Here is a 26,395-nt window from a genome sequence, read left to right as displayed (position 1 = left end):
TGATTTTTTTTTTGTATTTGGTTGTGTAAGCTTCACGTGAGCGTCAAAATGTGGTTACAAGTCAAAGACCTCGATGTCTTCCTTTTTCCATGTGTCAATCCTCGTGAAGACAGCTTAAAACGGCAATGTTCTTAAAAGAACCGATCTATTTAGAAACCTTGCTTTTCAGTGGAAATTTCCATATCTGCCCTGACTTTCTGTAATCAGCAGACCACTTTCATTTCTACATTCTGGTAACTTCTGGGTCAGGATTCTGACGGCGGGGAAGAAACTTGGCAGCGGTGACGGTTTCGATTGAAGAGCAAAAACAGGAAGTCAATTCAGTGCTTCCACACCGTCCCCATTCAGTGGTGCATGAGAGAAGCTTCTGATCCGCAGGAAGAGCGTTGGCCTCAGCTGCCGACACCCCCTCTGGGCCTGCCCGGGAATTAGCATTCTGACGGCATTTAGTCACCGTTTAACCGCAGCCTCTGTCGCAGTCCCTTGCGTCTCCTCCATCCCTAACGAGTCCTGTCATCCGACTCCACAACAAGGACTCCGAGCCGCCAGAGGACCTCCAGGAAAGACGGACGGTCATCTGAACGGGCAGGACTACGAGCCTCGTTAGCACGGGGAGCGAGGGCTCCTCTGTGCGCACATGGAAGAAAACACAAGTAAATGGCCCTGCAGAGCTGATGGAGGTGGTAAAGATAGTTCCAGAGAGATATGCAGGATTTCTACACAGGAATGTCCTGCAGATGGACATCTCACACTTCCTGCCGAAACCTAAGACCCGAGGCCGTGGCCACACCAGAACCTTTGACCTCGACATCCCTGGGCCCTAATCCGGCGTGTGTCAAATCCAGACAGATTGCGAAATGTTATTTCCAGTCCAAACACTCGCTAGCGAAAGGTTTCTCATGGCTTCCTCTTTCCACCCAGTATTAAAGAGAGTGCTTCTAAAAAGGACAAAGGAAATGAACGCACACTTATATCTTCACAGTGCCCCCATTAGGCAGCCATGGTATGCAATGACACAGTGAAGGCCGGCCTTCTCGTTTTATCCGGTGAACTAATGGCAGTTGAGGCCGTGTATCTCCGCACCTCGGGAGGGCCCTGCAGGTCGTTTAACCTCGTCATCCTGGGCAGCCCCACACAGACTCTCAGAGGAACTCAGAGCAGGACATCCTCCTATTCAGAGCTGGTGTCACAGTTGGGAACTCGGTCCAGCTGCAAACAGCTTCCTGTGACGAGGGGTCACATCTGAGAACAGGAAGAAGAGCATTTGTGGCCTGCTCATGTATCAACATTGTCTTCGTGGGATGACGCTAAAGTGTCACAACATTTGTGTGTGACTGTGTGTGACTGTGTGTGTGACTGTGTGTGTGTGTGTGACTGTGTGTGTGCGTGAGTGTGTGTGTGTGCGTGAGAGTGTGTGAGTGTGTGTGTGTGTGTGCATGTGTGTGCCTTTGTGTGTGTGTGAACTGCATGCCTGTGTATGTGTGTGTGAACTACATCATAACAATGGAATGCTGATATCACTAGCTCATCCTTTCCTTCTTTGATAACGTGGTTTGCAAAAGGGTCGAGTATACAAGGGATTTTCCCCCTTAAACTTGATCAAAAGGTGATCAAAAAGGATGAGTGTGTTTTTTCTTGAATTAAACAGCGTAGTGACAGAGAACAAATGTGTCATTTGACGTAAATACACTGCTCAAAGATGCAACTGGAAATCAATCATCAATGACAATGATGAACTGAAGTATGCTGATTGACAGCACTATAAGTATTCTCTTCATCCAAGCTGTCTTCTGACACAAATGCTTATTTGCTGTTCAAGCGCTTTCATTGGCTGTCGATTTATTGCCTGAGTGCTGGTCTTAAAGAGGACATTTTATTAGATGAACTGGATGAAAGACAGTTACTTACATGTCCTTGATATAGATTTTGAATCACTCTCAAATCTTACCAACATTGCTGTATAATCAAAGACAAAGGAGAGGAACATGTTTGAGATGTTCTCAACGGTGGAGTTAGAATGAGGGGGTGGGGAACGTCTGAGATAAGCAGTTGAAGCTACAATAGCCTAATGTACAATCATTGCGACAGGCCAGCTCTGGATGAGAGCTCTGTATAGGGGGCGTTCACCCCTTCAGCCGCAGAACGGAGCCTGGAGAAACGTTTTAGGCCTTTGAATGTGGTTGTCATGGCGACCGCGTGAGTCAGAAGCGCATCGCCTTGGTGAGTCCAGGCCTCACACTGTGTGATGAGCTTCTGTGAAGCCGTCCTCGGCTCCTCCTGGGAGACACTCTGTTAGTTTCAGTACGGGCGCGCACACACACACATACACGCTCACACGCACACACACATACAGAGAGAGAGGACTTCAGACCAATTACATTCATTTGGAATCGTGTCTGTATCGGTTATAGATTCTTCAAGTGGCATTCCAACCTTGGGTGCATTTTAAAACAACAACAAAAAAGGTGTTCAATATAAGTGGTTTGTTTGAGCACGATAAGAACATATCAGCAGTTGACATTCCTGAGCACCCCAGGGTTTACAGGTGGAGCTGCAAACTGGCTCGTAGCCCAAGTCACTCAGTTCTGAGGAATAATACCACAGTGTGAACTCTTCGCTTTGCAAACCTCCCGTGTTTATTAAGGCTACACTCTGTGGTTTGTGTTCTCAACTGTTACATATTAAAAGGTCCACTTCGTACAGGACTCCTACAGGATGGTCGTTAATCCGCGCTACAATACCAACTGATTAGGGAATACAAATCTAGAACGATAACACTTTCAGAAGAGACGTTTATTTTTCAAAAGCGTGGGACATGGACAAGTGGTGGCCAGCCATTGCGGCATGCTCTGCCCCGAGTACAATTCGACACATAAAAACTTCTCGTGGTTGTGCTTTTGTTGGCCGGATTGGAACGGAGTTTGCGGCGGTGTGACGCACACAGAGTTGAAGTCGTTCATCTCTGGGTTAGCGCGAGGGCCTGGGGTGGTGGCGTGTAGCTCGGAGGCTGTTATTATTCCAGTTTCCTGTCTGGTATGACGCCAAGAGCAGTGTGAATACCTGCTGCCTCAACTGTCGCATGTGGGCCAGATAACAGCCCTGACAATAACAAATGCCTTCGTAGGCTAGCAATTAAACCCAAATCTACTGTGCGCTTCACTCTATTAAAGCCCGGTGTCTTCCTGCCGTGCCATTCAGCTGAGAGCGCTGCAGCCATCCCCAGGACACAACAGCGGCTTGTGTTTGTGCTTCACTGGCATCGCAAACATCCAGCTGTTTACTTTTATATTTCTCCTGCAGTTAAAGCTTCCCTGAAAGAATGTTTTTCTTTTTCTTGTGCCATTGTGGGGAAATGGAGTTCAAAGCTGACCTGTTTTCTTTCTGGCTGCACAATAAAACGCCTGCAGATTGAAAGAGACGATTCATGTCTATATCTGTCCCAGTTTGGATACCTCTCCCTTCTCTGTCTCTTGTTCTTTCACTTGCTCTCTCATTTTTTATGCATTCGTTGTCTTCCTGGGTGGGTACAGGCCACATAAATCTGCCCTCATCTTCAACAGAGACATTACATTACATGACATTTACATTTAGTCATTTAGCAGACGATCTTATCCAGAGCGACTTACAGTAAGCACAGGGACATTCCCCCCGAGGCAAGTAGGGTGAAGTGCATTGCCCAAGGACACAGCGTCATTTTGCACGGCCGGGAATCGAACTGGCAACCTTCTGATTAATAGCCCGATTCCCTCACCGCTCAGCCATCTGACCCCCCTAGAGAGACGCAGAGAAGGAAACACTGACTCCTGTTCCTGTCTCCAAATGATCTTTTTGTCACTTGCCAGAACTCCAGATGGTACAAGTCTATACATCCCAGCATAATGCACTTGTATTTCACAGACCCTTGTTTGACATGATGTGTGGAGCTTTTGTGGGAAGCCATCACAACAGCACATTCACTGTGGCCAAAAACTCTGACTCTCCAGTGGAGATCACTGTCTGTGTCCAGTCTTAAAGCTAGTGGACACAAAAGTGTCATTGTACACAGGGTTTAACTGTATAGAGACAGCAAATGGCTGATGAATTCCCACTTCATTAAATTTTCTCCCTCAGTTCGGCAAAGCAAATAGTTTTGTGATGACACCTAGGCTACAGAGAGCAGCTTACTGTATGCACAAAGAACAAGGCAGCCATAATGGAACTGTAGAACACCCTCTTCCTGGAATTCCCACTGCACTGAGTTCCTTTATGCTGTGATATGATTACATGCATTGCTATGCCAGGCCTTTCCCTTTCATGAAGAAAGAAAAAAAAAAGGACAAGTATGCATTTGTTCATTTATGAATCCAAAGATAAAGGAAGCTGTTCTTGCGTAACATTAACCAACACAAGACAGTGATTACAAACACAGGCTACAATGAATGCCTGGATTCAATGTCCGCATTCAAGCAGGGTGAAGGAAATCTAATTTTGAAGGTTCTGGAGGATCTTGGGAAGATGAGGAACAAACTCGGTTCCCCAAGCAGAGAGAAGCAGAGGGGGCCGTGAGACTGGAGCGCTGAGGGTCACAACTGGCACTACTCTGTAGATGCCTGCATGACCTCTTTATTCAACAATAATGGAGATTCCATTGAAAACGTTCAAATGGCTCCGCATTTCTTACCCTCGGGCCCCCACAACCTCAAAAAAGGCCAATATTCTTTCTCGGAATGCCAAGAGCTAGATTTACATTCACAGTCAGTGTGCTACAGATGCAAACCGACACAGATTCGAATTCAATACAGACGCTAAGAGATATTGTATCCCAACGTAAAATAGCACAATACAAAGGCTAACAGGTTGTTGCAGCACACACATACAGTCGGCATGGCCAACAAGAAGGGTAAGGCTGCCAGGTGGCTGTGCTCCCAACTCCCCACATCCTCCCTTGCTGTCGTGAAAGGACCTGCCAGAGCGAGGATTAAGGAGAGAGAGAAAGAGAGAGTGTGGGCATAAGCACCAGAGAGAAGGAATACATGAGGTAAAGAGAAAAATAGAGGGGGGGGGGTGGCTGGAGAGATGTGAGATTAGATACTGAGAGAGAGAGAGAGAGAGAGAGAGAGAGAGAGAGAGAGAAAGAGAGAGAGACACACAGAGAGAGCCAAAGAGGGAGAGAGAGAGGGATACAAAGAGAGAGAGACACAGAGAGAGAGACACAGAGAGAGATACAGAGAGACAGAGGGAGACAGAGAGAAAGAGAGACAGAGAGACAGAGAGACAGAGAGAGAGAGAGAGAGAGAGAGAGAGAGAGAGAGAGAGAGAGAGAGAGAGAGAGAGAGTGCCAATGGGAGACTCTGCTGTTGGGACCGCTCCTGGAAGGAGAGAGGGGTTGTGGGTGAGGTCAGTCTGACGGAGGGGGTCCTCTGACATGTCGCTCCGCTGCAGGACTGAGGAGATGGGATCAGCTCCCGGAGGAACCCTCCCTGCTGCAGGAGTGTTGGAGACAGGGTGTGGGGCTGCAGATGTTTCAGTGACCTCATTCGCTCACAATTTCGAACTGTATTCAGCTCATGGATATGATTACGTTAACTCCCAAGTACATATTTCATGCCATAAAACAAAATCTGATATTTGGATCAACATTTTCGATGTATAAATATTGTTTTAATAAGAACGCTGTATAAGGCACTAGATCGTTGCTATTGCGGTGTCCCTAATGACCCTCATAAACATGTCAAACATCCCTGTATCAACGACCCCAATCGCGAGCATGCAAGGAAAGTATGCCCTTTCTCATGATTTGCGCGAAACTAAAAAAGCCATAAAAATGATCATGAACCCTGCTGAGTGATTATGTTCCTGAAGAGGAATGGGATCTTGCAGAGTGCACTGGAACCTAAACTCAAGCAGGACATCAGACTGGATTTATAGTCTTCCATCCACGCTCCACGCTCCCCACCCACGCTCCACGCTCCCCACCCACGCTCCACGTTCCCCACCCACGCTCCACGTTCCCCACCCACGCTCCACGCTCCCCACCCACGTTCCCCACCCACGCTCCACGTTCCCCACCCACGCTCCACGCTCCCCACCCACGCTCCACGCTCCCCACCCACGCTCCCCACCCACGCTCCACGCTCCCCACCCACGCCCCCCACCCACGCTCCACGCCCCCCACCCACGCTCCACGCCCACGCTCCACGCTCCCCAGCCACGCTCCACGCCCACGCTCCACGCTCCCCACCTACGCTCCCCACCCACGCTCCCCACCCACGCTCCACGCCCACGCTCCACGCTCCCCACCTACGCTCCCCACCCACGTTCCCCACCCACGCTCCACGCTCCCCACCCACGCTCCACGCTCCCCACCCACGCTCCCCACCCACGCTCCACGCTCCCCACCCACGCCCCCCACCCACGCTCCACGCCCCCCACCCACGCTCCACGCTCCCCGCCCACGCTCCACGCTCCCCAGCCACGCTCCACGCCCACGCTCCACGCTCCCCACCTACGCTCCCCACCCACGCTCCCCACCCACGCTCCACGCTCCCCGCCCACGCTCCACACCCACGCTCCACACACGCGTATAACACACACACATTGAGGGCAAGTCCAGTGGCAGTCCAAGGGCTGACCAGGCCCGTCTGTTCATCACATGGTGTGTCTGTGGGAGGAAATAGACGAGGATCGTCTCTGCAGTCTGGGGGGATAACGGACGCCGTGCGGAGGGTCGGTCATCGCCGTGAAAACGGCTGGATTATTCAGCCGTCACACTGCAGCTTCTCATCCCGTGATGAAGGATGAAGGCCTCAATTTTCCTGCTACCACGTGTATCTGGCGCCCGCAGACAAAGCAGGCCTCTGTGCGGCACCTGTCACAGCATTTGACTTTCATGTTTTTGTCTCCGCTGACAGATTAATAACTCACAGGCTGACATGACTCTTTGTCAGTCGGAGCCAAACTTGATGACATTTGTTTAATAATTACCGTTAATTCAACTGTACAAGTGCTTTTTTTTCCCTGTACTGGTTGAAAGAGCAGATATGCTGCAGTACTGTAAGATTATTAACCTGGCATTACTGAGTTAACTGATCTGGATGAAGGGATATCATTGTTTGTCAACAAGTGAGGGATTAGAGGCATCAATATATTTAAAATGAAATATTGTATTTGTACAGATGTTTTTCCTAGCAATAATGCAAAGGGTAAGGCCATTAAAGCTGCATGTAAATGTCATGAATGTAAACCTGAGAGATATTTCCAGTCGCTACACGAGAGACCCTGTAATTATGACCCAACCGTTCAGTTGGAGCCAAGGGGCAGGTGGTAATACTGGGGTGTTTGAGCAGAGGTAGGAACAGGTTCTGTGGCCCTTCAAAAGCTCAACCGTTCCTGTTGCCGTTAGCAAGAGAAAACAGCTCTGAGCGTGTACCTGTCCAACTGGGAGGGGTCTTCATCTCTGTCATCTGCCCCTCCCTCCCTCCCTCTCCCCCTCCCTCCCTCCCTCCCTCTCCCCATCCCTCCCTCCCTCCCTCTCCCCCTCCCTCCCTCTCCCCCCCCTCCCTCTCCCCCCCCCTCCCTCCTTCCCCCTCCCTCCCTCTCCCTCTCCCCCTCCCTCCCTCCCTCCCTCTCACTCCCTCACTCCTTCCCCTCCCTCTCCCCCTCCCTCCCTCCCTCCCTCCCACCCTCCCTCCCTCCCTCCCTCCCACCCTCCCTCCCTCTCCCCCCCCCTCCCTCCTTCCCCCTCCCTCCCTCCCTCCCTTCCCCTCCCTTCCCCTCCCTCCCTCCCTCCCTCCCTGATGTGTGGATAGTGTTTCCTCCGGCCTGTTCCAACGTGGAACTGCTCTTATTTCCCATGCGAGCCACAGAAACAGACCCCCCTCCCCCCCCCCCCTTGTGATAACACAGCTGAGGTGTCCTGCAGTGAAGTCCCCCCAGCTTATTATCCCAAGCTGTTTTCTTACTGGTCTGTGCACAAGCACAGGGGTCCGCTGGAGCGTCCAGCCATCCCCACCCTCGCTGCTCTCCTCACCCACCTCTGCCTGGAGACGGACCAGGGCCTTTCTCTTTTACAAATCAACGCGTGAGTCTGTCGTTAATCACCCTGCGTGGATCTGAAACGGACGTGCCACTTTGCAGGAAGGGATCTCCAGAGTGAAAGAATGAGCACCTCATTGGGTCCGCAACTAAATATGTCTGTTAATATTTTCCTCAGTCAGATCTGTCAAACAACATCAACAACAACGCATGCCAATGGGGAACTTTGTCTCTACAATTAAACCTCCTCCTTATGTCCAGGTGACATTGTGTAGGCCTATGAAGTTCTTACTGAAAGCTCAGACAGGAGTGTGACATGGGATTTCCACATTAAGAACCGTTCTGTACCAGCTCTCCTCTGAGGGGATGTTATGGGATGAGGCTACTTGAGTGAATTAATCCATTATTTTCTACTTCCTCCTCCAAAGCCCTGGCTGATTATTTCCAAAGGATCCAATTACGCCACGAGATATACAGTATCTGCAAGGGCCCAGATCTAAACTAAAGGGGTTTATGTGACATTCCATTGTGTGCATGAATGCTTATAATCTCTTTAAACTTGTGTTGTGAAAATTACCATGCCCTCCACACCACCGTGACGGAATCATTTAGTAAAGATCCTTTAACTCCTTTCATATTCGGGTTAACAAAGGAATGATTTGTGTTTATTATGTAGCAGTTCAATTATATTACCTGTAACAACTTCTTAACTCCTCACTGAACAAGCTAATACACATCCACGCTTTTGGACTGCATTCAATGCCTAATAGAAAGTTGAACAGCATCTCTGTAACTCGACCGATCCTCCTGCACCTCTTCCTCAACTTCTATCTGTCCTCCTCTGCGGTTGCCGGGATACGCTATGCAGAGGTCAGGGTATGTTCAGATGCGAGACAAACTGCTCAGTGCGTATGTAAGAACACGCTGTGTTTATCTATTGGGAGAGGGGAACCTACTGTGGTGCTCCTTCTACCCTCCACAGCAGAAACATGTCCTTGGGGGGCCACAGTGTGTGGGGGTCTATCCAGGGTAGCCTGCTTTAAACAGACGCTCCCTCCTGGTGTGTTGATGGGGGGGTATTAGCTTGGGACGTGCAACCGCTAGGCAACCCCCCCCCCACACACACACACACACCCGGGGATGCTTGGGAGCCAATGCCCCATCAGAGGCAGTACCCGCTAGCAGCAGTGCTGGGGAAAACAGGGGTTTGGATACGGGTGTGGGCTCCTCTAGGGGCGTTTCAGCAGGTGATGTCACACGGAGCAGGTCCCGCCTGCACTGGCGGCCAGGAGCCCGTCAGGAGGAGTCAGGTGGCTGAGCGGTGAGGGAGTCGGGCTAGTAATCTGAAGGTTGCCAGTTCGATTCCCGGTCGTGCAAACTGACGTTGTGTCCTTGGGCAAGGCACTTCACCCTACTTGCCTCGGGGGGAATGTCCCTGTACTTACTGTAAGTCGCTCTGGATAAGAGCGTCTGCTAAATGACTAAATGTAAATGTCAGAGCTGGACACAGAGAGCCTGCTGTCGTGCACGTAGAGCTGGCTTCTGGAGTGCTAACACACAGGCATTTCATCCACGTTGAATTACCCTGGGGCCTTTCCAAAGGGCTGATTGGCCATGAATCACTGATAATGGAGGTCTTTATGTTAATGGTTAGTTTAGTTCTTTGGCAGCTCCGAGTGTGGAGTCTGTGCGTGAACATCTGCATTGGTAATCACATGGATTATTACTGACATCCAAACTAAGAGAAAAAAACATCTCTCTTAATGTATGTTGTTCATAATTTTCTGTCATCTCCCTTCTCTGTTTCAGAGCCTCGTCTGTGCCAAGTGCCTGTTTGAAGACTCGCGCCTGCTCTCTGCTTTGGTAATCGCTTGCTTCCATCCCACAACCACCTACTGGTCTCCCAGGGATACGCCTGGCACGGTAGGAATGGTGAAGGAGAGAGGCAGATGGGCGAGCTACTCTATGTGCCTGCTCTCCTCAGCCCTCACAGAGATGGGTGAGGCACGCAATCGTTATCTGCTAAGTGGCTTCTTTTGGGGTCAGTGGGGAAGTATCTCTACTCAAGGAGAGAGAGAGAGAGAGAGAGAGAGAGAGAGAGAGAGAGAGAGAGAGAGAGAGAGAGAGAGAGAGGGGGGGGGGGGGGGGGAAGAGAGACACAGAGAGAGGGAGAGAGAGAGGGAGAGACAAAGAGACAGAGAGGGAGAGCGAGAGAGAGAGAGAGAGAGAGAGAGAGAGAGAGAGAGAGAGAGAGAGGAGACAGAGAAAGAAAGGGAGAGCGAGAGAGGCAGACAGATACAGAGTGGATGTCAGTGGTCACCCTGTGCTTCAGGTAATCATCTGGAGTGCTTCCCGTGTCATGCACTGTCTGGGTTCTGTGTTCTGGCTGTCGTGACATGAGACATGCACTGCCCACTTAATGTGCTACACGCTCCCCTGGGATTCATCTAGGAGGGAGATATGGCTTGACGGGTCTGATGAGAACACTTCTTATTTGGGAAAACTCTTTCAAAACATTGACGATATCTTACATAAAATGGGCGAGTTTTTAGGCGAACTGGAGGTAAAAAAAAAAGAAAAAAGTCTCAAATCAGGGGACAAATCAAACAGATGGGAAAGACAGGCCAGGCTAAGGGTTATAGGCAGTCGGGGAAAGATGTGCTTTGAGGAGTGTTGTGAAGGAGGTGGCAGCCTGTCGTGTGCGAGGACGGAGGGAGTTTCAGAGTCTGAGGGCAGAGCAGCTAAAAGCACAACCTCCCATGGGGGAGAGGGGACAGCACAACCTCCCATGGGGGAGAGGGGACAGCACAACCTCCCATGGGGGAGAGGGGACAGCACAACCTCCCATGGGGGAGAGGGGACAGTACAACCTCCCATGGGGGAGAGGGGACAGCACAACCTCCCATGGGGGAGAGGGGACAGCACAACCTCCCATGGGGGAGAGGGGACAGCACAACCTCCCATGGGGGAGAGGGGACAGCACAACCTCCCATGGGGGAGAGGGGACAGTACAACCTCCCATGGGGGAGAGGGGACAGCACAACCTCCCATGGGGGAGAGGGGACAGCACAACCTCCCATGGGGGAGAGGGGACAGCACAACCTCCCATGGGGGAGAGGGGACAGTACAACCTCCCATGGGGGAGAGAGGGGAAACGGGGGGGAGCAGATGAGGAAGAGGGGCTCCTCAGTTAGAAGACCTTCTTCCAGGTGTCTTGTGCTCTCAGTCACTTATCCTGATGGTTCGTTTGAATTAATGGAATTAATCAGAGTGTAAATGCTGCTCGAGGCACAGGGACACATAAATGCTGTCTGTGTGACGTATGACCGTGCTAACGAGCTTAGTCCATCATCATCGACACACAGTGATGAGGATGGCTGAACATGACATGGTTATTATCAGCTACGCAGCCTGGTGCTTTAATTGGCCTGCGGTTCTTATCTGGACCACAGGTGTGTAATTGTCCAGAATCCATTCGGGTAACAAAACTAATCTCTGATGGCAAATACATTTAGCAAAAACCCGTTATCTGACACACAAAAGGAGGACAATGTGCTGTGTTTGAGACCTGCTATTCATAACGTCCGGGCAAGGACTTAGCTCGGCACGGATGAGGAAAGCAGTGATGTCGTGGAGACACTGTAGCCAGGCAACACTCAGGGAACAATGGAAACATGCAGGGGCTCCAGGGCAGGGCATTAAACCGAGGGACACGGAGCCAGGTCATCTATCACTGGCCATGCTACATCAACACACCAACTTAGACGGCTTCATCTCCTCACAGCTCACATTCGTTCCCATTAAAGCTGAGATGTTTCACACGTGAAATCCTCTCCTTTTCTTTTGATAAGATGTCCTAGGCTTCATAGTTTTTTAATCCCCATGCTCCACAGGGATCCAAACACCCGATCGATTCCCCTCCGTATGAGCTGCCTAGGTCACATGTCCGTGCGCGAGCCAACGTCTCCAGAAGACACTGTTCTGCTCATGCGTCCTTCTAGTGTGTTGTGAGTGTGCCTCTGGGAATGTTTATTGACAGAATCTCAAAGTGCTGTGCTCAGGACCTCTACAGAACGCCCTCACTGTGCTGAAGCTGGGTCCTCTACAGAACGCCCTCACTGTGCTGAAGCTGGGTCCTCTACAGAACGCCCTCACTGTGTTGAGGCTGGGTCCTCTACAGAACGCCCTCACTGTGCTGAAGCTGGGTCCTCTACAGAACGCCCTCACTGTGTTGAGGCTGGGTCCTCTACAGAACGCCCTCACTGTGCTGAAGCTGGGTCCTCTACAGAACGCCCTCACTGTGCTGAAGCTGGGTCCTCTACAGAACGCCCTCACTGTGCTGAAGCTGGGTCCTCTACAGAACGCCCTCACTGTGCTGAAGCTGGGTCCTCTACAGAACGCCCTCACTGTGTTGAAGCTGGGTCCTCAGCCCTGGCATTGATGTTTCCAAGGGGGAGTATAACTTGATTACTCAGAAATCCAATTACTCTGAGAATCCATCATTGTTTCATTACTCAGTCTTGTATTATTGTCCACAGCTCAGTCCAGTGAGGATTCCTGGTATTGATCTAAAGCCAAGCTTTAAATATGTGATATTGGCAGGAACAAATGAAAATAGATTTAGTTTTTTGGGGGAGATGAAAGGAACTTTAAGAATTGTTCAATTTGAATTTTTTTAAGCAAAAGAAATGGGATGAAGCAGAAAAGGCAGCTTCAAATTACGTTGAGAAAAGTTAAGAAGTGTGGACGGAACCGTGAACAGAAAAAGTGAAACATGTCATTAAATGAAGTCATTGAAGGGACCCTAACTGTCGTGAAAGCCTTTTGTTCCTTTCTCTGGCTTCAACTGCACTGTCAGTTATCTGGGCTACTGAATCAGCCCATACATGAAAGGGAATGTCTCTGGGAGCCATTGGTCTGACTTATAATGTGATGACTCAAGTCATTTAATTTCAAAACGAAAGCACTGGTTGCTACTGTACTTCCTCTAGTTGCAGAAAGGGAAAGCTTGTCTGGGAGGCGAGGGAGACCATAAAATGCGGAATGAGTGAATTTCACTTGACCAAAACCAAAGATGACCTCAGGGATATGAGGAATGTTGGCATCGCTCTCCCTTTGATACAGAAGGCTCCGTACTCCCTCCCATTCTCCCTGCTCTTGTATAATTTGTGTGATCTATGTAAAGTGTGTGCGTGCGTGTGTGTGTGTGAGAGAGACAGAGAGAGAATGTGTTGTTTGGCTGGCCTGCAGAGATTTATCCCCTCTGAAACAGAACCGTAGGGTAAAAGTTCACTGAGAACAGCACGGCATTTCTTCAAGAACCGGGCCGGGGCTTGGCAGTCGCTGTCTTCAAGTTCCCGTCACGGGCTGCTGAGTTTCCCTCCATCTGTATCCCTTCTCCTCCTCTGGTTCTTGGTCCCACGCATGTAGAAGGGTGTTGATGTGCTCTTCCAGAGCCAGAGCAATAAATAAAGTAAACTTGCAGAGCTTATCGTACCTACTGGAGTGGTTGTCCCAGATTGCATTAACACATGTGGCGTTGTTACGTAACAATATTCTGCCGTTGAGCACGTCTCACTGGCAGGTAAGTAGCTTAGTTAAAAGTGAGTTAGGAGGTTAATTGGTTTTAACTCGGCTCAGGATATAATCCGTTCAAAACTAGTTTTTGAGGAGGGAAACAGGAGCAGGGTTGGTTGTGTTCACCCTGACCTCTGACCCCTGAGGTTCGGAGGTCGCTGGCAACTTCATCTGGTTCACCACGTCAGGTCAACTCCCATCAGCCTCCACTGACAGACACTCGTAGACCCGTGTCCCGTGTTTAGGAAATACACAAGTACTGAAGTATGGGCAGCTTGAACATGACTTTGAATATTGTGTTCTTTTTTCTTTCTTAACGGAATACTCCATTTGGCTGATTATCGTACAGCCTTGTTGTGTTACATTTAGTCATTTTAGCAGACGCTCTTATCCAGAGCGAACAGGCAACCTTCGGATTACTAGCCCGATTCCCTCACCGCTCAGCCAACTGACTCCCCTATGTGTTACAGGGCATATAGTCTGACTCAACAAAAAAGACAACTGTAGATCTCTATGTTCAGTTCATGGAAATGAAGACTAAATAAGAGAATGTAGGTATGAGTGGCCAGGGACAAGAAACATCATTATTTTTAATGGCTACCCAATGCTACTTTGTCTTCTATGTTCTTTGAAAGAATGCTCAAAACTGTCCTTGAGAAGTACAACAAGCAAATCAAGTTCGTTCCAAGGAAGCGCATGCTGAAACGACTCAAGTTTTAATCAGTTTACTCAAAGAAACCTTCTAACAGTAGATGTTTCACCTTCAGCAAAGTCAGTGGGATCAGTAACACAAAGCCTTCACCTCAGAGAGGAGGCTGAAATATGGTCTCTGTCAGGCCCACGGGAATCAGAGCTATAATCCAGGCTTAATCACAACTGCTTTACGGTGCCTCCACCAAGCCTGCTTCCACCGCAAAGGTCAGACAGCAGGCTAACAAGGACCTAGCATGGCCGTTATCTTCAAAAGCCCCGTCAGAGATGGGAGAGGTTCTTCCACGCTCGGTGCGTGTGGCCTTTTCCCTGCACTCGCGTTCATTAGCTTAATACCTACAGACATCTGTTTATCGCCCTCGCCCATTACTACATCTTAGCCAATCAGAACGTTCCCTGGGGAAATTACCCAGAGGAGAGAGACAGCATCTAGCAGGAGCATCTCTTGCCTGCGCCCACAGGGCAGCTATATCATTACGCCAATTAGACGCCTTATGAAGAAGAGGCAGCTGTTGTTCCAACTGCTGGTGTTCTGGGTATTGTCGGCGCTGACTCCTGGGGCTGCTGTAGTGTGTGTCACTGCCGCCTCAAGTCCTCTTCTCTGTGTCGAGCTGAATGTTTGAGGGTTCCCAGAACAACCACTGAGAGCTCAAGGTAGGATTATAGACCGATGGAGCCTGTTTCCGATGGCAGGGAAAACATCAATATGGCCAAAAGCCATGTCAATGTATGGACGGGGAGACTTAGGAATAATAGATTTTTTTTTGTTAATGGAGTGAGCTTTAATGATCTGAAGGCCACCATATTGGATATCAGATTCATGGTTAGGGTTAGTCTCTCATTTGATGGACCTCGGTTTTAAATGCAAATTCAAAACGGATGGGCCTAAGGAAGCGAAGGCATTCTGAAACCCCTTCGTGAATCGTAAAAAAAGAATAATCATAAAATGCATTTCATTGCAATTCCAGGTGCCTTTAAATCTCCACAGACAGACGGGGGGGTGTTGAAGCCATTAGGAGAACATCTACCCCAACTATGCCCTTTGGATCTGCAATCTATCCTGGCATGTTTTCTCTGCTGTTAGGAAGACATACAACATGATGAGGAAACCAAGTCCATGTTCTGAGCTGTACATTTGGAATTCCACTGCAAAGGCCATCTTTTGTTGTAGATATGTTACAGTGCCACGGCTGTGGGTCTCCACCCCCCCCCCTCTCCTTATGTGAAATAGGCCCGATTTCCTAATCCCTTTTGCACACACAACAAGTGGGGAAGGGTTGAGTTTCATTCATCTCTCCCAGCAGAGATCCAGGCCCTGCTTCTCCAGTGAGGGGCTTTACCCAGCACTGCTTCTCCAGTGAGGGGCTTTACCCAGCACTGCTTCTCCAGTGAGGGGCTTTACCCAGCACTGCTTCTCCAGTGAGGGGCTTTACCCAGCACTGCTTCTCCAGTGAGGGGCTTTACCCAGCACTGCTTCTCCAGTGAGGGGCTTTACCCAGCACTGCTTCTCCAGTGAGGGGCTTTACCCAGCACTGCTTCTCCAGTGAGGGGCTTTACCCAGCACTGCTCAGATCATAAATCCTATAGGCCCCCAAAGCTCTTCGTCCTCCAGCATACGTGATGTGGCCAATGATCTTTCCCAGCCTCTTTCTATCACCTCTCCGTCTGTTTCAGATGGAGGGATACAGTAGAGAGGGGAGATGTCTGCAAGATGACAAACTAACCAGGGATGTTTTGCATTGTGATTTAATGGCATTGTGGTTTGTAACATGTCAGGGAGTTTGGATTATATGGATGTAAGCCATGAAAAAGAGTTAAACAACTCAGGGAGAGAGAGTAAACCACATGTTATGCACAGCAATGTCCTAAATCTTTTTTTTCTCTCTCCAAACATTCCAACCAGTCCTGGAATGAAAAGTTCATAAATATATATTTGTCCCGATAATTGTTCTACAACACAGAGTCATTTAAATGTAGACAAGGAGTGTGTGTCTACAGTTGGATAGTTTAATGCGTTAGGAAGAATGTGCAAGCGGGACCGGTGACCATAGCACTGTGGCAGTTGTGAAATTAATGTGGACATTTATTGAAATGACTGTGAGGGCCGTAAGGACTGATGTGTTATGTAAATGTGGTGTGTATGGCTGACCTCACCTCATTCTTATTAGCTCTCTATTGTGTAGAGTTTAAGAGGAGCCATTAGCTGCTGGTAAAGGTCAGCGGGTGCAGCTAGGAACACCACGGTTCAGTGGCTCCGAACAGCACTACAGGATGTGCAGAACATGCTCTGCCAAAGTTCATTTTCTCTCAGGACAAAATTCGATTCCCATCACTCTGCGGAGTGGTCTTCTCTTTGTGCGAAAACGACCTACGAACCAGCATGGGCGTTGCTGCAGAGCGATACAGGATAGTGGTTCATCTGACCAAAGTGGAGTGCTGAGTTGATCTATTCAAGATACTGCAGACGTGGCCGGTTTATTAGGATGTATTTCAAACTGTCTTTAAACAATACTCAAGGATTATAGAATCAGATGAAACATTTGCCTACATATATCTGTCACAAATCTAATCTACCCCTATGCCTATCCAAGACAGTTAAATACCACTGACATTAATCCCACTATAAAGTCATTTCATTTTGTTTTTAGAAACAAAGTGAGACATATGAATAATCCAAACGTGAACCAGGGACATGCCCTACATGTAATGTGTCCACTGGGAAGATAGTGGAGAGTTGAACATATTTTAACAATGCTCTGGAATCCCCCAATCCTCCAAATTTGATGTAAAGATCATGAATTACATCTGCTAGGGCAGTTGACACTGTCATTGCCTAAGTATGCAACCACTGGATGGAACAATGTGGCTTGATTGACATGAATATAACTTAAAATGATTTTCTCACAAGACACAAACCACCAGATTTTGTGTCCTACAGGAAAGTGGGTTGAGCATATCCATGTGTTTCTAATTAAGACGCCAAGCAAACAAATTCTGTTAAAAGTCCAAGTAAGCAAAACCCATTTCATTATTCAAAATGTCATTAACAGTGAGGCTTAGCTCTTTGATGAAGATTTTGCATTCAAAGTCAAAGCCATCCCCAAAGGAAATAAATGTTTTCGTAGTGTTTTTATTAGAATTTTGAAAGTGAGTGGGTAATGGGAGTGGAATTGCAAAGTGCTTTTTAACAGCTGCCCAATTAAAGCTAGAGGCTTCGTTCACTGTGACACATCCTAGCAGTGATATACGATCGTCACATCACAAAGAATCTTGCTCAGATGATGAAAATGAAGAGGCCATGGCTGGAGAAGCTTCTCTTGAAAGGCCTGTTTGGTTTTCACAGGGCTTGCCACAGTGACAGCCCCCTCTCTCCTCAGCCAGTCCCATCCACCACATTACAGGAAGTTACTGTTTTCTGTGGGGATGGCTGGAATGTGAGAAGAAAATAAAAAGCTCAACTTAAAAAGCACATACCAAGACAACTCAGAGAAACGTTCGGAAGGCCCTGCCAAGACTTTTTCAAGGGAGAGAGGGTGGAAGGGGCTAATCTTTTAGGCAATACCACCCCCTGCTCAACTGGAAAGGAATGTGTCCTTTCACTAGTTCAATTGAGGGCTTGGCTGGCATGGAAATAATAGGGAAAGAAGTCACTAATTTCCCAGATCGGGGTGTGGGGGTGGTGGCGGGTGGGGGTTAGAGGGGGGGGGGGGGGGGGGTGTTAGAGGGGGTGGTGGGGGGAGGGAGTTTACACTAGTCACAGTCAGAACCAACACTGCTCAGCCATTTCAACTCCATTGGAATAAAGGCTCAATACACCGTCACATGGCTTTACATTGTGATTTCATCACACTGACGAAGACAAGAACAAACAGTGTTATTGTATCTTAGGATGACACTGTGCTTGCCACGTTAATAAATAAGCATTGTGCCCGAGACCATGAAGTTATTTATATCATATACCTCAATTATTCAGTGTTTTCATTCTCCAAGGGGCACTAATGATATAGAATGGAAGCAGGAAGAGGGATGTGCATGAATATGGGCTCAATACATCACATTTTCAGGGTGTTTTTCAAGTCTTTTTCAGCTGGGTAACAGCAAAGAAAATGCCTGCCTGGTGCATGGCAGAACCTGGCAACCCGGCGGTGCTGTGCTGGCAGAGAGGGGGGGGGGGGGGGAGGGGGGGGGTAAGCACCGTTGTGCTTCTCAACTCTTCCCAGAGCCTTAATTGTCTGCTGTAATTACAGCCCCACGGCCTGATGTGGAGCAGACATGAGCAGGGAGCTGTTTCAGGCCTGGCAGGAGCAGGATGAGGAGGTGCTGACCGAGCAGGAACTTCCACCACAACCCTCCCTGCACATCACTCTTCCATTCCCTGTACCAGGCCAGCGCTGGGGCTGTCGTCCACAGCTGAACCCCCCTCGGCCTGGGTACCGGGGGGTACCAGGCCAGCGCTGGGGCTGTCCTCCACAGCTGAACCCCCCTCGGCCTGGGTACCGGGGGGTACCAGGCCAGCGCTGGGGCTGTCCTCCACAGCTGAACCCCCCTCGGCCTGGGTACCGGGGGGTACCAGGCCAGCGCTGGGGCTGTCCTCCACAGCTGAACCCCCCTCGGCCTGGGTACCAGGGGGTAACAGGCCAGCGCTGGGGCTGTCCTCCACAGCTGAACCCCCCTCGGCCTGGGTACCGGGGGGTACCAGGCCAGCGCTGGGGCTGTCCTCCACAGCTGAACCCCCCTCGGCCTGGGTACCGGGGGGTAACAGGCCAGCGCTGGGGCTGTCCTCCACAGCTGAACCCCCCTCGGCCTGGGTACCGGGGGGTACCAGGCCAGCGCTGGGGCTGTCCTCCACAGCTGAACCCCCCTCGGCCTGGGTACCGGGGGTAACAGGCCAGCGCTGGGGCTGTCCTCCACAGCTGAACCCCCCTCGGCCTGGGTACCGGGGGGTACCAGGCCAGCGCTGGGGCTGTCCTCCACAGCTGAACCCCCCTCGGCCTGGGTACCGGGGGGTAACAGGCCAGCGCTGGGGCTGTCCTCCACAGCTGAACCCCCCTCGGCCTGGGTACCGGGGGGTACCAGGCCAGCGCTGGGGCTGTCCTCCACAGCTGAACCCCCCTCGGCCTGGGTACCCGGGGGTAACAGAGGGGACAGATCAGGGCTAACGAGCATCCCTGGACTAGCACATTTGCGCTAGCGCAGGTTCTGACGCTCGGTAGTTCTGCTCAGCACCTTAAACAACTGCAGCTTTAACGGAATGTGCTGAATAAACACATTCGCTTATGTTCTGCTTTTTGGGGGAAACTGCCCAAGAGTTGGAAGGCAGTTTAACTTTATTAGCATGTTCCCTCAACCATCCTTAATGATACAGCAGTCAGAATGGTGGGCCTAACGTGGATATTTGATTTTTTTTTGTCTATTTCCAGAGGGGAACTTCTCTCATAATTACAGAGGTGGACATTCAAGTTTCCTTTCACTTTTTGGACTCATGAGTCACGTTCCACATTATTATGGATATGGAAAGTTAAGGAACCAACGGCTGCTTTGTACCAATGGCTACTGGCAGAGTGAAGCTTTAGAAAGACACAAAAAAACATTTTAGTATCTCAGAGCAGAAGCCTAGAGAGCTTTCCATAAAGAATGCAGTACACCTCCAGGGTCATCTTGAACAGGGGACATAACATGCGACAGTCAGCCTAGCATACTTGATAAAACCACAGATACACAAACAAGTTGTCGACTCCGTCCTGATAGGAGCAACTGAACCTTTCATTTGACTCCTTCTTCCTACCACACTTTTGGCACACGGACACAAAAATGGAATGGAACCTAGAGGAGTCAGGTGGCTGAGCGGTGAGGGAGTCGGGCTAGTAATCCGAAGGTTGCCAGTTCGATTCCCAGCCGTGCCAAATGACGTTGTGTCCTTGGGCAAGGCACTTCACCCTACTTGCTTCGGGGAGAATGTCCCTGTACTTACTGTAAGTCGCTCTGGATAAGAGCGTCTGCTAAATGACTAAATGTAAAATGTAAACCTACAGTTGACCCTTCTACGACTAGATCTACAAACGAGAACAAGCCATCGCTTGTATACTCCAGATGCACGCATGGAAGGGTACAAGTGTGTGTGTGTGTGCGTGTGTGCATGCGTGTCAGAGTGCTTGAACGTCATGCGTCCAGACAATACCTCCAGTGTAATGATCTGTGGCAGTGGGAGGGCCGTGGATGCCTCCTGGATGATTATCTAGTGTGGGCTGACACTGCGACAGGAACGAGGCTCTACGACATGAGGCTAATAAATGATGTACAGTGACCCCCAGCATGTCATCTGCATACCCGCGGGAGTGTCGGGGCACAAACGACAGCCTCGCGCTCCGAAGAGGTAGCGGGTCAAACACAGGGAGTCAGGTGGCTGAGCGGTGAGGGAATCGGGCTAGTAATCCGAAGGTTGCCAGTTCGATTCCCGGTCATGCCAACTGACGTTGTGTCTTTGGGCAAGGCACTTCACCCTGCTTGCCTCGGGGGAATGTCCCTGTACTTACTGTAAGTCGCTCTGGATAAGAGCGTCTGCTAAATGACTAAATGTAAATACCTGCCACGCAGTTTCTGGAATGTGAAAGAATGCAGCCTCGATTTGGACAGTCTCAGATACTCGACTGATCGTTTCACAGTTCGAGGAAGACAGAATCATTTGTCAGTCTTTTGAAGTTGCACATGGACTAAATGTGTGCCTGTAGGAAAAATAAGAACAGAAAACACACAATAAGAAGAGCTTTAAGCTTGTGTTCTTTTCCAGGAAATATTTGGACGACGGGTATCAAATACTTCATGGAAATACATTTCCTTTCCCTTTTCTATCCATCTTCTCACTCACTTTGATATCTCCTTTTAAAGATAACTTAAGAGGCCTTTCTTTCCCAAACTCCCATGACATCATCAACTTTCACATCCAATGTAAATCTCGCCGTGACCTCCACAGGGGTCATCTGCATTCACTGACGACTGGCTGTCACAAGCTTGATGACAGTCCCAGCGCATAATCAGGGTCGTCATCACTGAGGGATGCCATTAGGCACGGCTGGCTGGACCTCTATGGCCGGCTGGAACGCAGATCCTCGAGCCTCCAGAGCCGCTCTGCTTCTCTGTGACCCGGTGAACCCCGGGCGCCCAGGAGGGCTAAGCACATTAGTGGAGCCACCATAACCGCTGGCTCACTCCCCGCTGCCAGTCCGACCCACAGAGACCCCTTAGGAGGGTTCACGTTGAGGGACACTGCCGGTGGTGTGGAGAGTCGTCTCACAGAGCCTGCTAAGACACCAAGGAGGGGGCAGCCGGACAGTAGAGAAGAGGGTCTTGGGAAGTGAGGAGGGTAGATGGAAGAGCCAGGGTTTCTATACTGTGCAGTGGAATGTGCAGAGGTGCTTCACTGGCAGGCAATTGAACCTGGACATTTGAGACCATTTGTTTAGAGGCAGGCTGGGAGTTTATCTACTGGTAGGGCTGAGCTGAGGAGAGAGGTTAGGCTCAGCTTGTGGGATAATCAAAGTCATTTAGTTAATCACAGAATAACTGTGTAACTCTCCTGGTGAGTTGTGTTCTGAAGAGCTTCAGAACACAAGTTCCTGTGCTGTCTTGGCTGGCCAGACTACTGACGCAGTTCATTTTGCATAGACAAATGGGATGTCCTCCTCTGATTTGATTTAACACAGAGACCATGCAAAAACACACAAACCGCTGTCTAAGCGATGCTTACGTTTGTGCTACAACGTTGGCTGACAAATAGCTCATCGTGGAAAACTAAAGAACTGATTCTGAAAGTTTTATTTGAGGAAGCACTCATTTCAAGGTTCCCTTTTCTAGTTTATTGTTACAGCCAGAATAAGCCTTAAACACCACCGATGCGTCAGAAGTAAGTTTCTAAAACAAACTGCACAATGCATTTAGTCATACCACACATTTTAGGGATTTCCATTTTGTTGCCCTTTCGCCAAAACCATGCTGTGCTCATTAAATCTAAACCCAGTTTGAACAGGGAGATCGACAACCCTTCACCAACATATTATACAGCAGGTGAGATCCATAGCAGACATTCCTGTTTCTCAACTGTAGGTGACAACGCGTGGGTGGGTTGGTCTCCTACTGTGTGCTGCATAATGAGAGGCAATTACTCCGTATGACAGGTGACCGTTTCATCCCGCGTCACGGCATCAGAACCAAGCCCGTTAGCCGTGGGAAGGCGAGACCCCAACACCGCTGAATCACCGCCTCAGGGACTCTGGTCTCACAGCTAAGAACTCCTCATCACTGCACAGCTCATCAGAGAAGCCATCTTACATCACCTCAGAAGGTTTAGAGTTCTTCAGGTCCCACTGAATCAGTGCAGGACATTCCAACGGCTCTGACACTGGGAGAGTAGGAGGTGTCCTACACCCTTTAGATAAACGGTGTAGTAGATCATAAGAGCTTCACGTTGACATGCTCTGTTTGTTTAACTCTGAATGTAAACTAGAGACGTATAACTTATGTTTAACTGCCATGTTGAGTTAATGAAATGGCTATAAGTCAAACATGCAGGCGTCTGATAGTCATCTGCTGTTAGGAAAATGTTATGGTTAACTCAGCTGATTGCGACATTGCTATTTATGATTTGACAAAGCACACTTTAACAAACCTTAAAGGGAAATTGGGACGTTTTTGGAAAACATTCCTGGCCTTATTTTATTCAGTCCCTGCATGAACAACAGTGTTGAAAGCTTTCATTTCAAACATAATGGCCAAGGGAGAAATAGATTTAAGCAACAGAAATCCTACAGAAAACCCTTGCAGAGCTAACTAAACAAAACACACGAGTTGGCATTTTTGCTTGTGTATTACTAATACACACATGAAGTGAAAGTTAACTGGGATAAGAGAAAACAGTTGTGTTGGAGAATCCCTCCAGTCATCAAATAGCATCTGGTCTGTGTCATGTACACTCTTTTGTGTCCTCAAAGAAGTTCATACAGTTGGATTCTAAACTTTGTTCTGAATCTGTAGCATAAACATTGTGCTTTCCATTCACAGAGGAAAAACACTTTCAACAAATTAATGTTGTGGAGATTAAGAATTACAGGCAAAATAATCAAATGTGATACCGTACAGAACATTCTAAAACACAAGCAAAAATATGGGGGCTGCCATTCAATGCAGGAGAGAACATGTTATCACAACGTCAGACATTTGTCCAAATTGTTTGCGTTGTCTGTGTTGTAAGGCTCCACAATACACAATTTACAGTTTTCAAGAGCGTTATTATTCCCTGTTGGCGTATTCAAACAGGCTTTGTTACAGTGTTCTAAGAGAAACCGCTACTGTAGGTCTTTTGAGGGGGCCCAGCGCTAAATGTGAACAAACCTCTATTGGCTTCTATGGCATGTTGCCAAGTCAGGGGGTTTTCACAATGGGGCCTGTGGTAGGCAGGTATAAAAAGCGAAGGTTTCCACCAGGTAGGCAGTCAGTCCATCACCAAGCGTTCCAGCCTCAGCAACTGAAGCCCCACCAGAGCTCTGAGCCAAAATGACCTCCAACATGATGTCCAAGATCACCTTCTACGAGGACAGGAACTTCCAGGGCCGTTCCTACGAGTGCATGAACGACATGTCCGACATGTCCTCCTACATGTCCCGCTGCCACTCCTGCAGGGTGGAGAGAGGTTGCTTCATGGTCTACGACCGCACCAACTACATGGGTAACCAGTACTTCATGAGGAGGGGCGAGTACCCCGACTACATGAGCATGTTCAACTGGAGCGACAGCATCAGGTCCTGCCGTATGATCCCCATGCACAGAGGTAACTACAGGATGAGGATTTACGAGAGGGAGAACTTCGGAGGTCAGATGCACGAGATGATGGACGACTGCGAGTCCATCATGGACCGTTACCGCATGTCCAACTGCATGTCCTGCAACGTGATGGAGGGCAACTGGCTGATGTACGAGCAGCCCAACTACAGAGGCAGGCATATGTACATGAGGCCTGGCGAGTACAGGAACTTCAGCCAGATGATGGGAGGCATGGGAGGCATGGGCGGCAACATGAGGTTCATGAGCATGAGACGCATCATGGATTCTTACTACTAGATACCGCTTGACAAATGTAAATCACTAAACGTTTTCATGAGAAATAAAAAAACGTTGTCGTAAAGTCTGATTTTGAGATTACTTTCAATTGGGTTTGTTGTGAATGGGAAAGGTGTGAACGTGTTTCGCTAGGATTGTGAGCAGAGATCTGGTGGCTACAGTTTTCAGTCAGAAGACGATCTTGATGATCTCATGAAGTCACAACCGACTCACATCCAACAGCAAAGCAGAGGCAACAACTATCAAATGAACTTGTCATGGTAAAAAAAATCTAATCCAATACTCATGTGTTATACTTATCTAATCATGTAATGTTGCCACCACATAGCAAGTATAGTTTTGTTTTAAGAGCAGGAACAACTTCTTGGATGTGCTTCTGATAGCTAACCACCTCAAACCTTTTTTTTATATATGAAATTACTAACAATCCACAAAAAAACACTAATTACTTTCTAAAACCACAACACAGAATACCCTGTTGAACCGGAATCCAGCAGCCTGTCTTAACGTTAATCCTAGAGGAGACCTGAGGAGCGGATCTCAGACCTCCAGTTCTGCTCCGCAAGTCAAGGTGTGTCTGCTCCATGGTCCAGCCTGAGCTGTTTCTCACACCACCAAGAGGAGCGGCTCCCTTAGCACAAAGCTAACTAGGTGGGTTTGAATGGGTGACGTCATGAAGACTTACATGTAGTCATTTAGCAGACGCTCTTATCCAGAGCGACTTACAGGAAGTACAGAGACATTCCCCCGAGGCAAGTAGGGTGAAGTGCCTTGCCAAGGACACAACGTCATTTTGCACAGCCAGAAATCGAACCAGCGACCTTCTGATTACTAGCCCGATTCTCTAACCGCTCAGCCACCTGACTCCAAGACTTGGGGTCTAGGCCAGTCAGGATCCACTGTGACGGCCCAGTTGCATCAACACAGGATCATGGTAACCTACAATAGATCTTCGGTGCTTTATGAGAGAGGATCTTTGTCCTTGGATCCACATCCCAGTAAACGACTAACTGTCAGTGGACCCAGTCATCCTCACGCATATCAAAATGGAGCTAGTCTACGCTACAACGCTTTTTTCATGAGTAGGTGCCAATGACTTGCTGAGGCAGGACCTATGTGTGTGTGTGTGTGTGTCTGTGTGAAATCAAGCAATTACGTTTTTATTGCCAAGGTAACCTATTATACCCTTAAAAGAAGTGTCACTAAACACCAAAGCTTGCTCAGCCTCTATCACAGGACACAGCATGGGTCCAGGGGACCAATCTGCCCACTCCATAAAGTTCCAGCCAACAGAGAAGGTTGAAAAGAACTCTGATCTTGGGTGCTGCGGCTGCTGAGGTCATCCTGCATCCCTCCTGGGTTTGAGGCGTGGGGGAAATAACAAGAGAAAAGTGGAAAATTGCTTTCATATTCATACATGCTTGTTTTGTGTATTTAATCGCTCTCAGCTTGTGTGGTGGGAGAGGATGCAAGTGAGACAGAGAGAGAGAGAGAGAGAGAGAGAGAGAGAGAGAGAGAGAGAGAGAGAAAGACAGAGAGAGAGAGAGAGAGAGAGAGAGAGAGAGAAAGACAGAGAGAGAGAGAGAGAGAGAGAGAGAGAGAGAGAGAGAGAGAGAGAGAGAGAGAGAGAGAGAGAGAGAGAGAGAGAGAGAAAGACAGAGAGAGAGAGAGAGAGAGAGAGGTGGTGTGGCTGTTTGTAAACTTTTGCAGCTTTTCTGAAATCAGTATTAGGTGAAAAAGAGAGTATTTGAATACAAAATAAAAAGTCACAGCACTCTTGTTGTTAGGAGAGGCCCCAAAAAAACCTGCATGCAATGATGACAAGAGCGTCAACAATTTCTTTGAAATTCCAACAAATGGACAGAAATAATTCATGAATCGCGCTGAAAATAACCTCTCTGTTCAATGTTTTAAAACTGCCCTCTGTGCAGTTGGGCTGTAATCCAATGTGACACAGGTCCTATTTAGTTAGAATCATTCAGAT

At 48.9% G+C, this 26,395-nt stretch overlaps 2 protein-coding genes across 2 annotated transcripts in view; both read left to right on the top strand.

Moving 5' to 3' along the window:
* Positions 1-26,395, top strand: part of slc16a10 (solute carrier family 16 member 10) — a 426,623-nt gene that overhangs the window by 218,777 nt on the left and 181,451 nt on the right. The window lies entirely within an intron of this gene.
* LOC134024648 (gamma-crystallin M2-like) lies at positions 23,782-24,483 on the top strand. The gene has a single exon (XM_062467232.1). It carries the CDS (start codon positions 23,848-23,850, stop codon positions 24,409-24,411), a length of 564 nt encoding a protein of 187 aa, XP_062323216.1. The 5' UTR covers positions 23,782-23,847; the 3' UTR covers positions 24,412-24,483.

Source organism: Osmerus eperlanus, chromosome 8 (assembly GCF_963692335.1).
Source record: "Osmerus eperlanus chromosome 8, fOsmEpe2.1, whole genome shotgun sequence".
NCBI lineage: Eukaryota > Metazoa > Chordata > Actinopteri > Osmeriformes > Osmeridae > Osmerus > Osmerus eperlanus.
This window is presented reverse-complemented; position numbering and strand designations above follow the sequence as displayed.

Bases quoted from the DNA above. Each gene is read 5' to 3' on its own strand.
- LOC134024648 (XM_062467232.1), top strand. From the start codon at position 23,848: ATGACCTCCAACATGATGTCCAAGATCACCTTCTACGAGGACAGGAAC.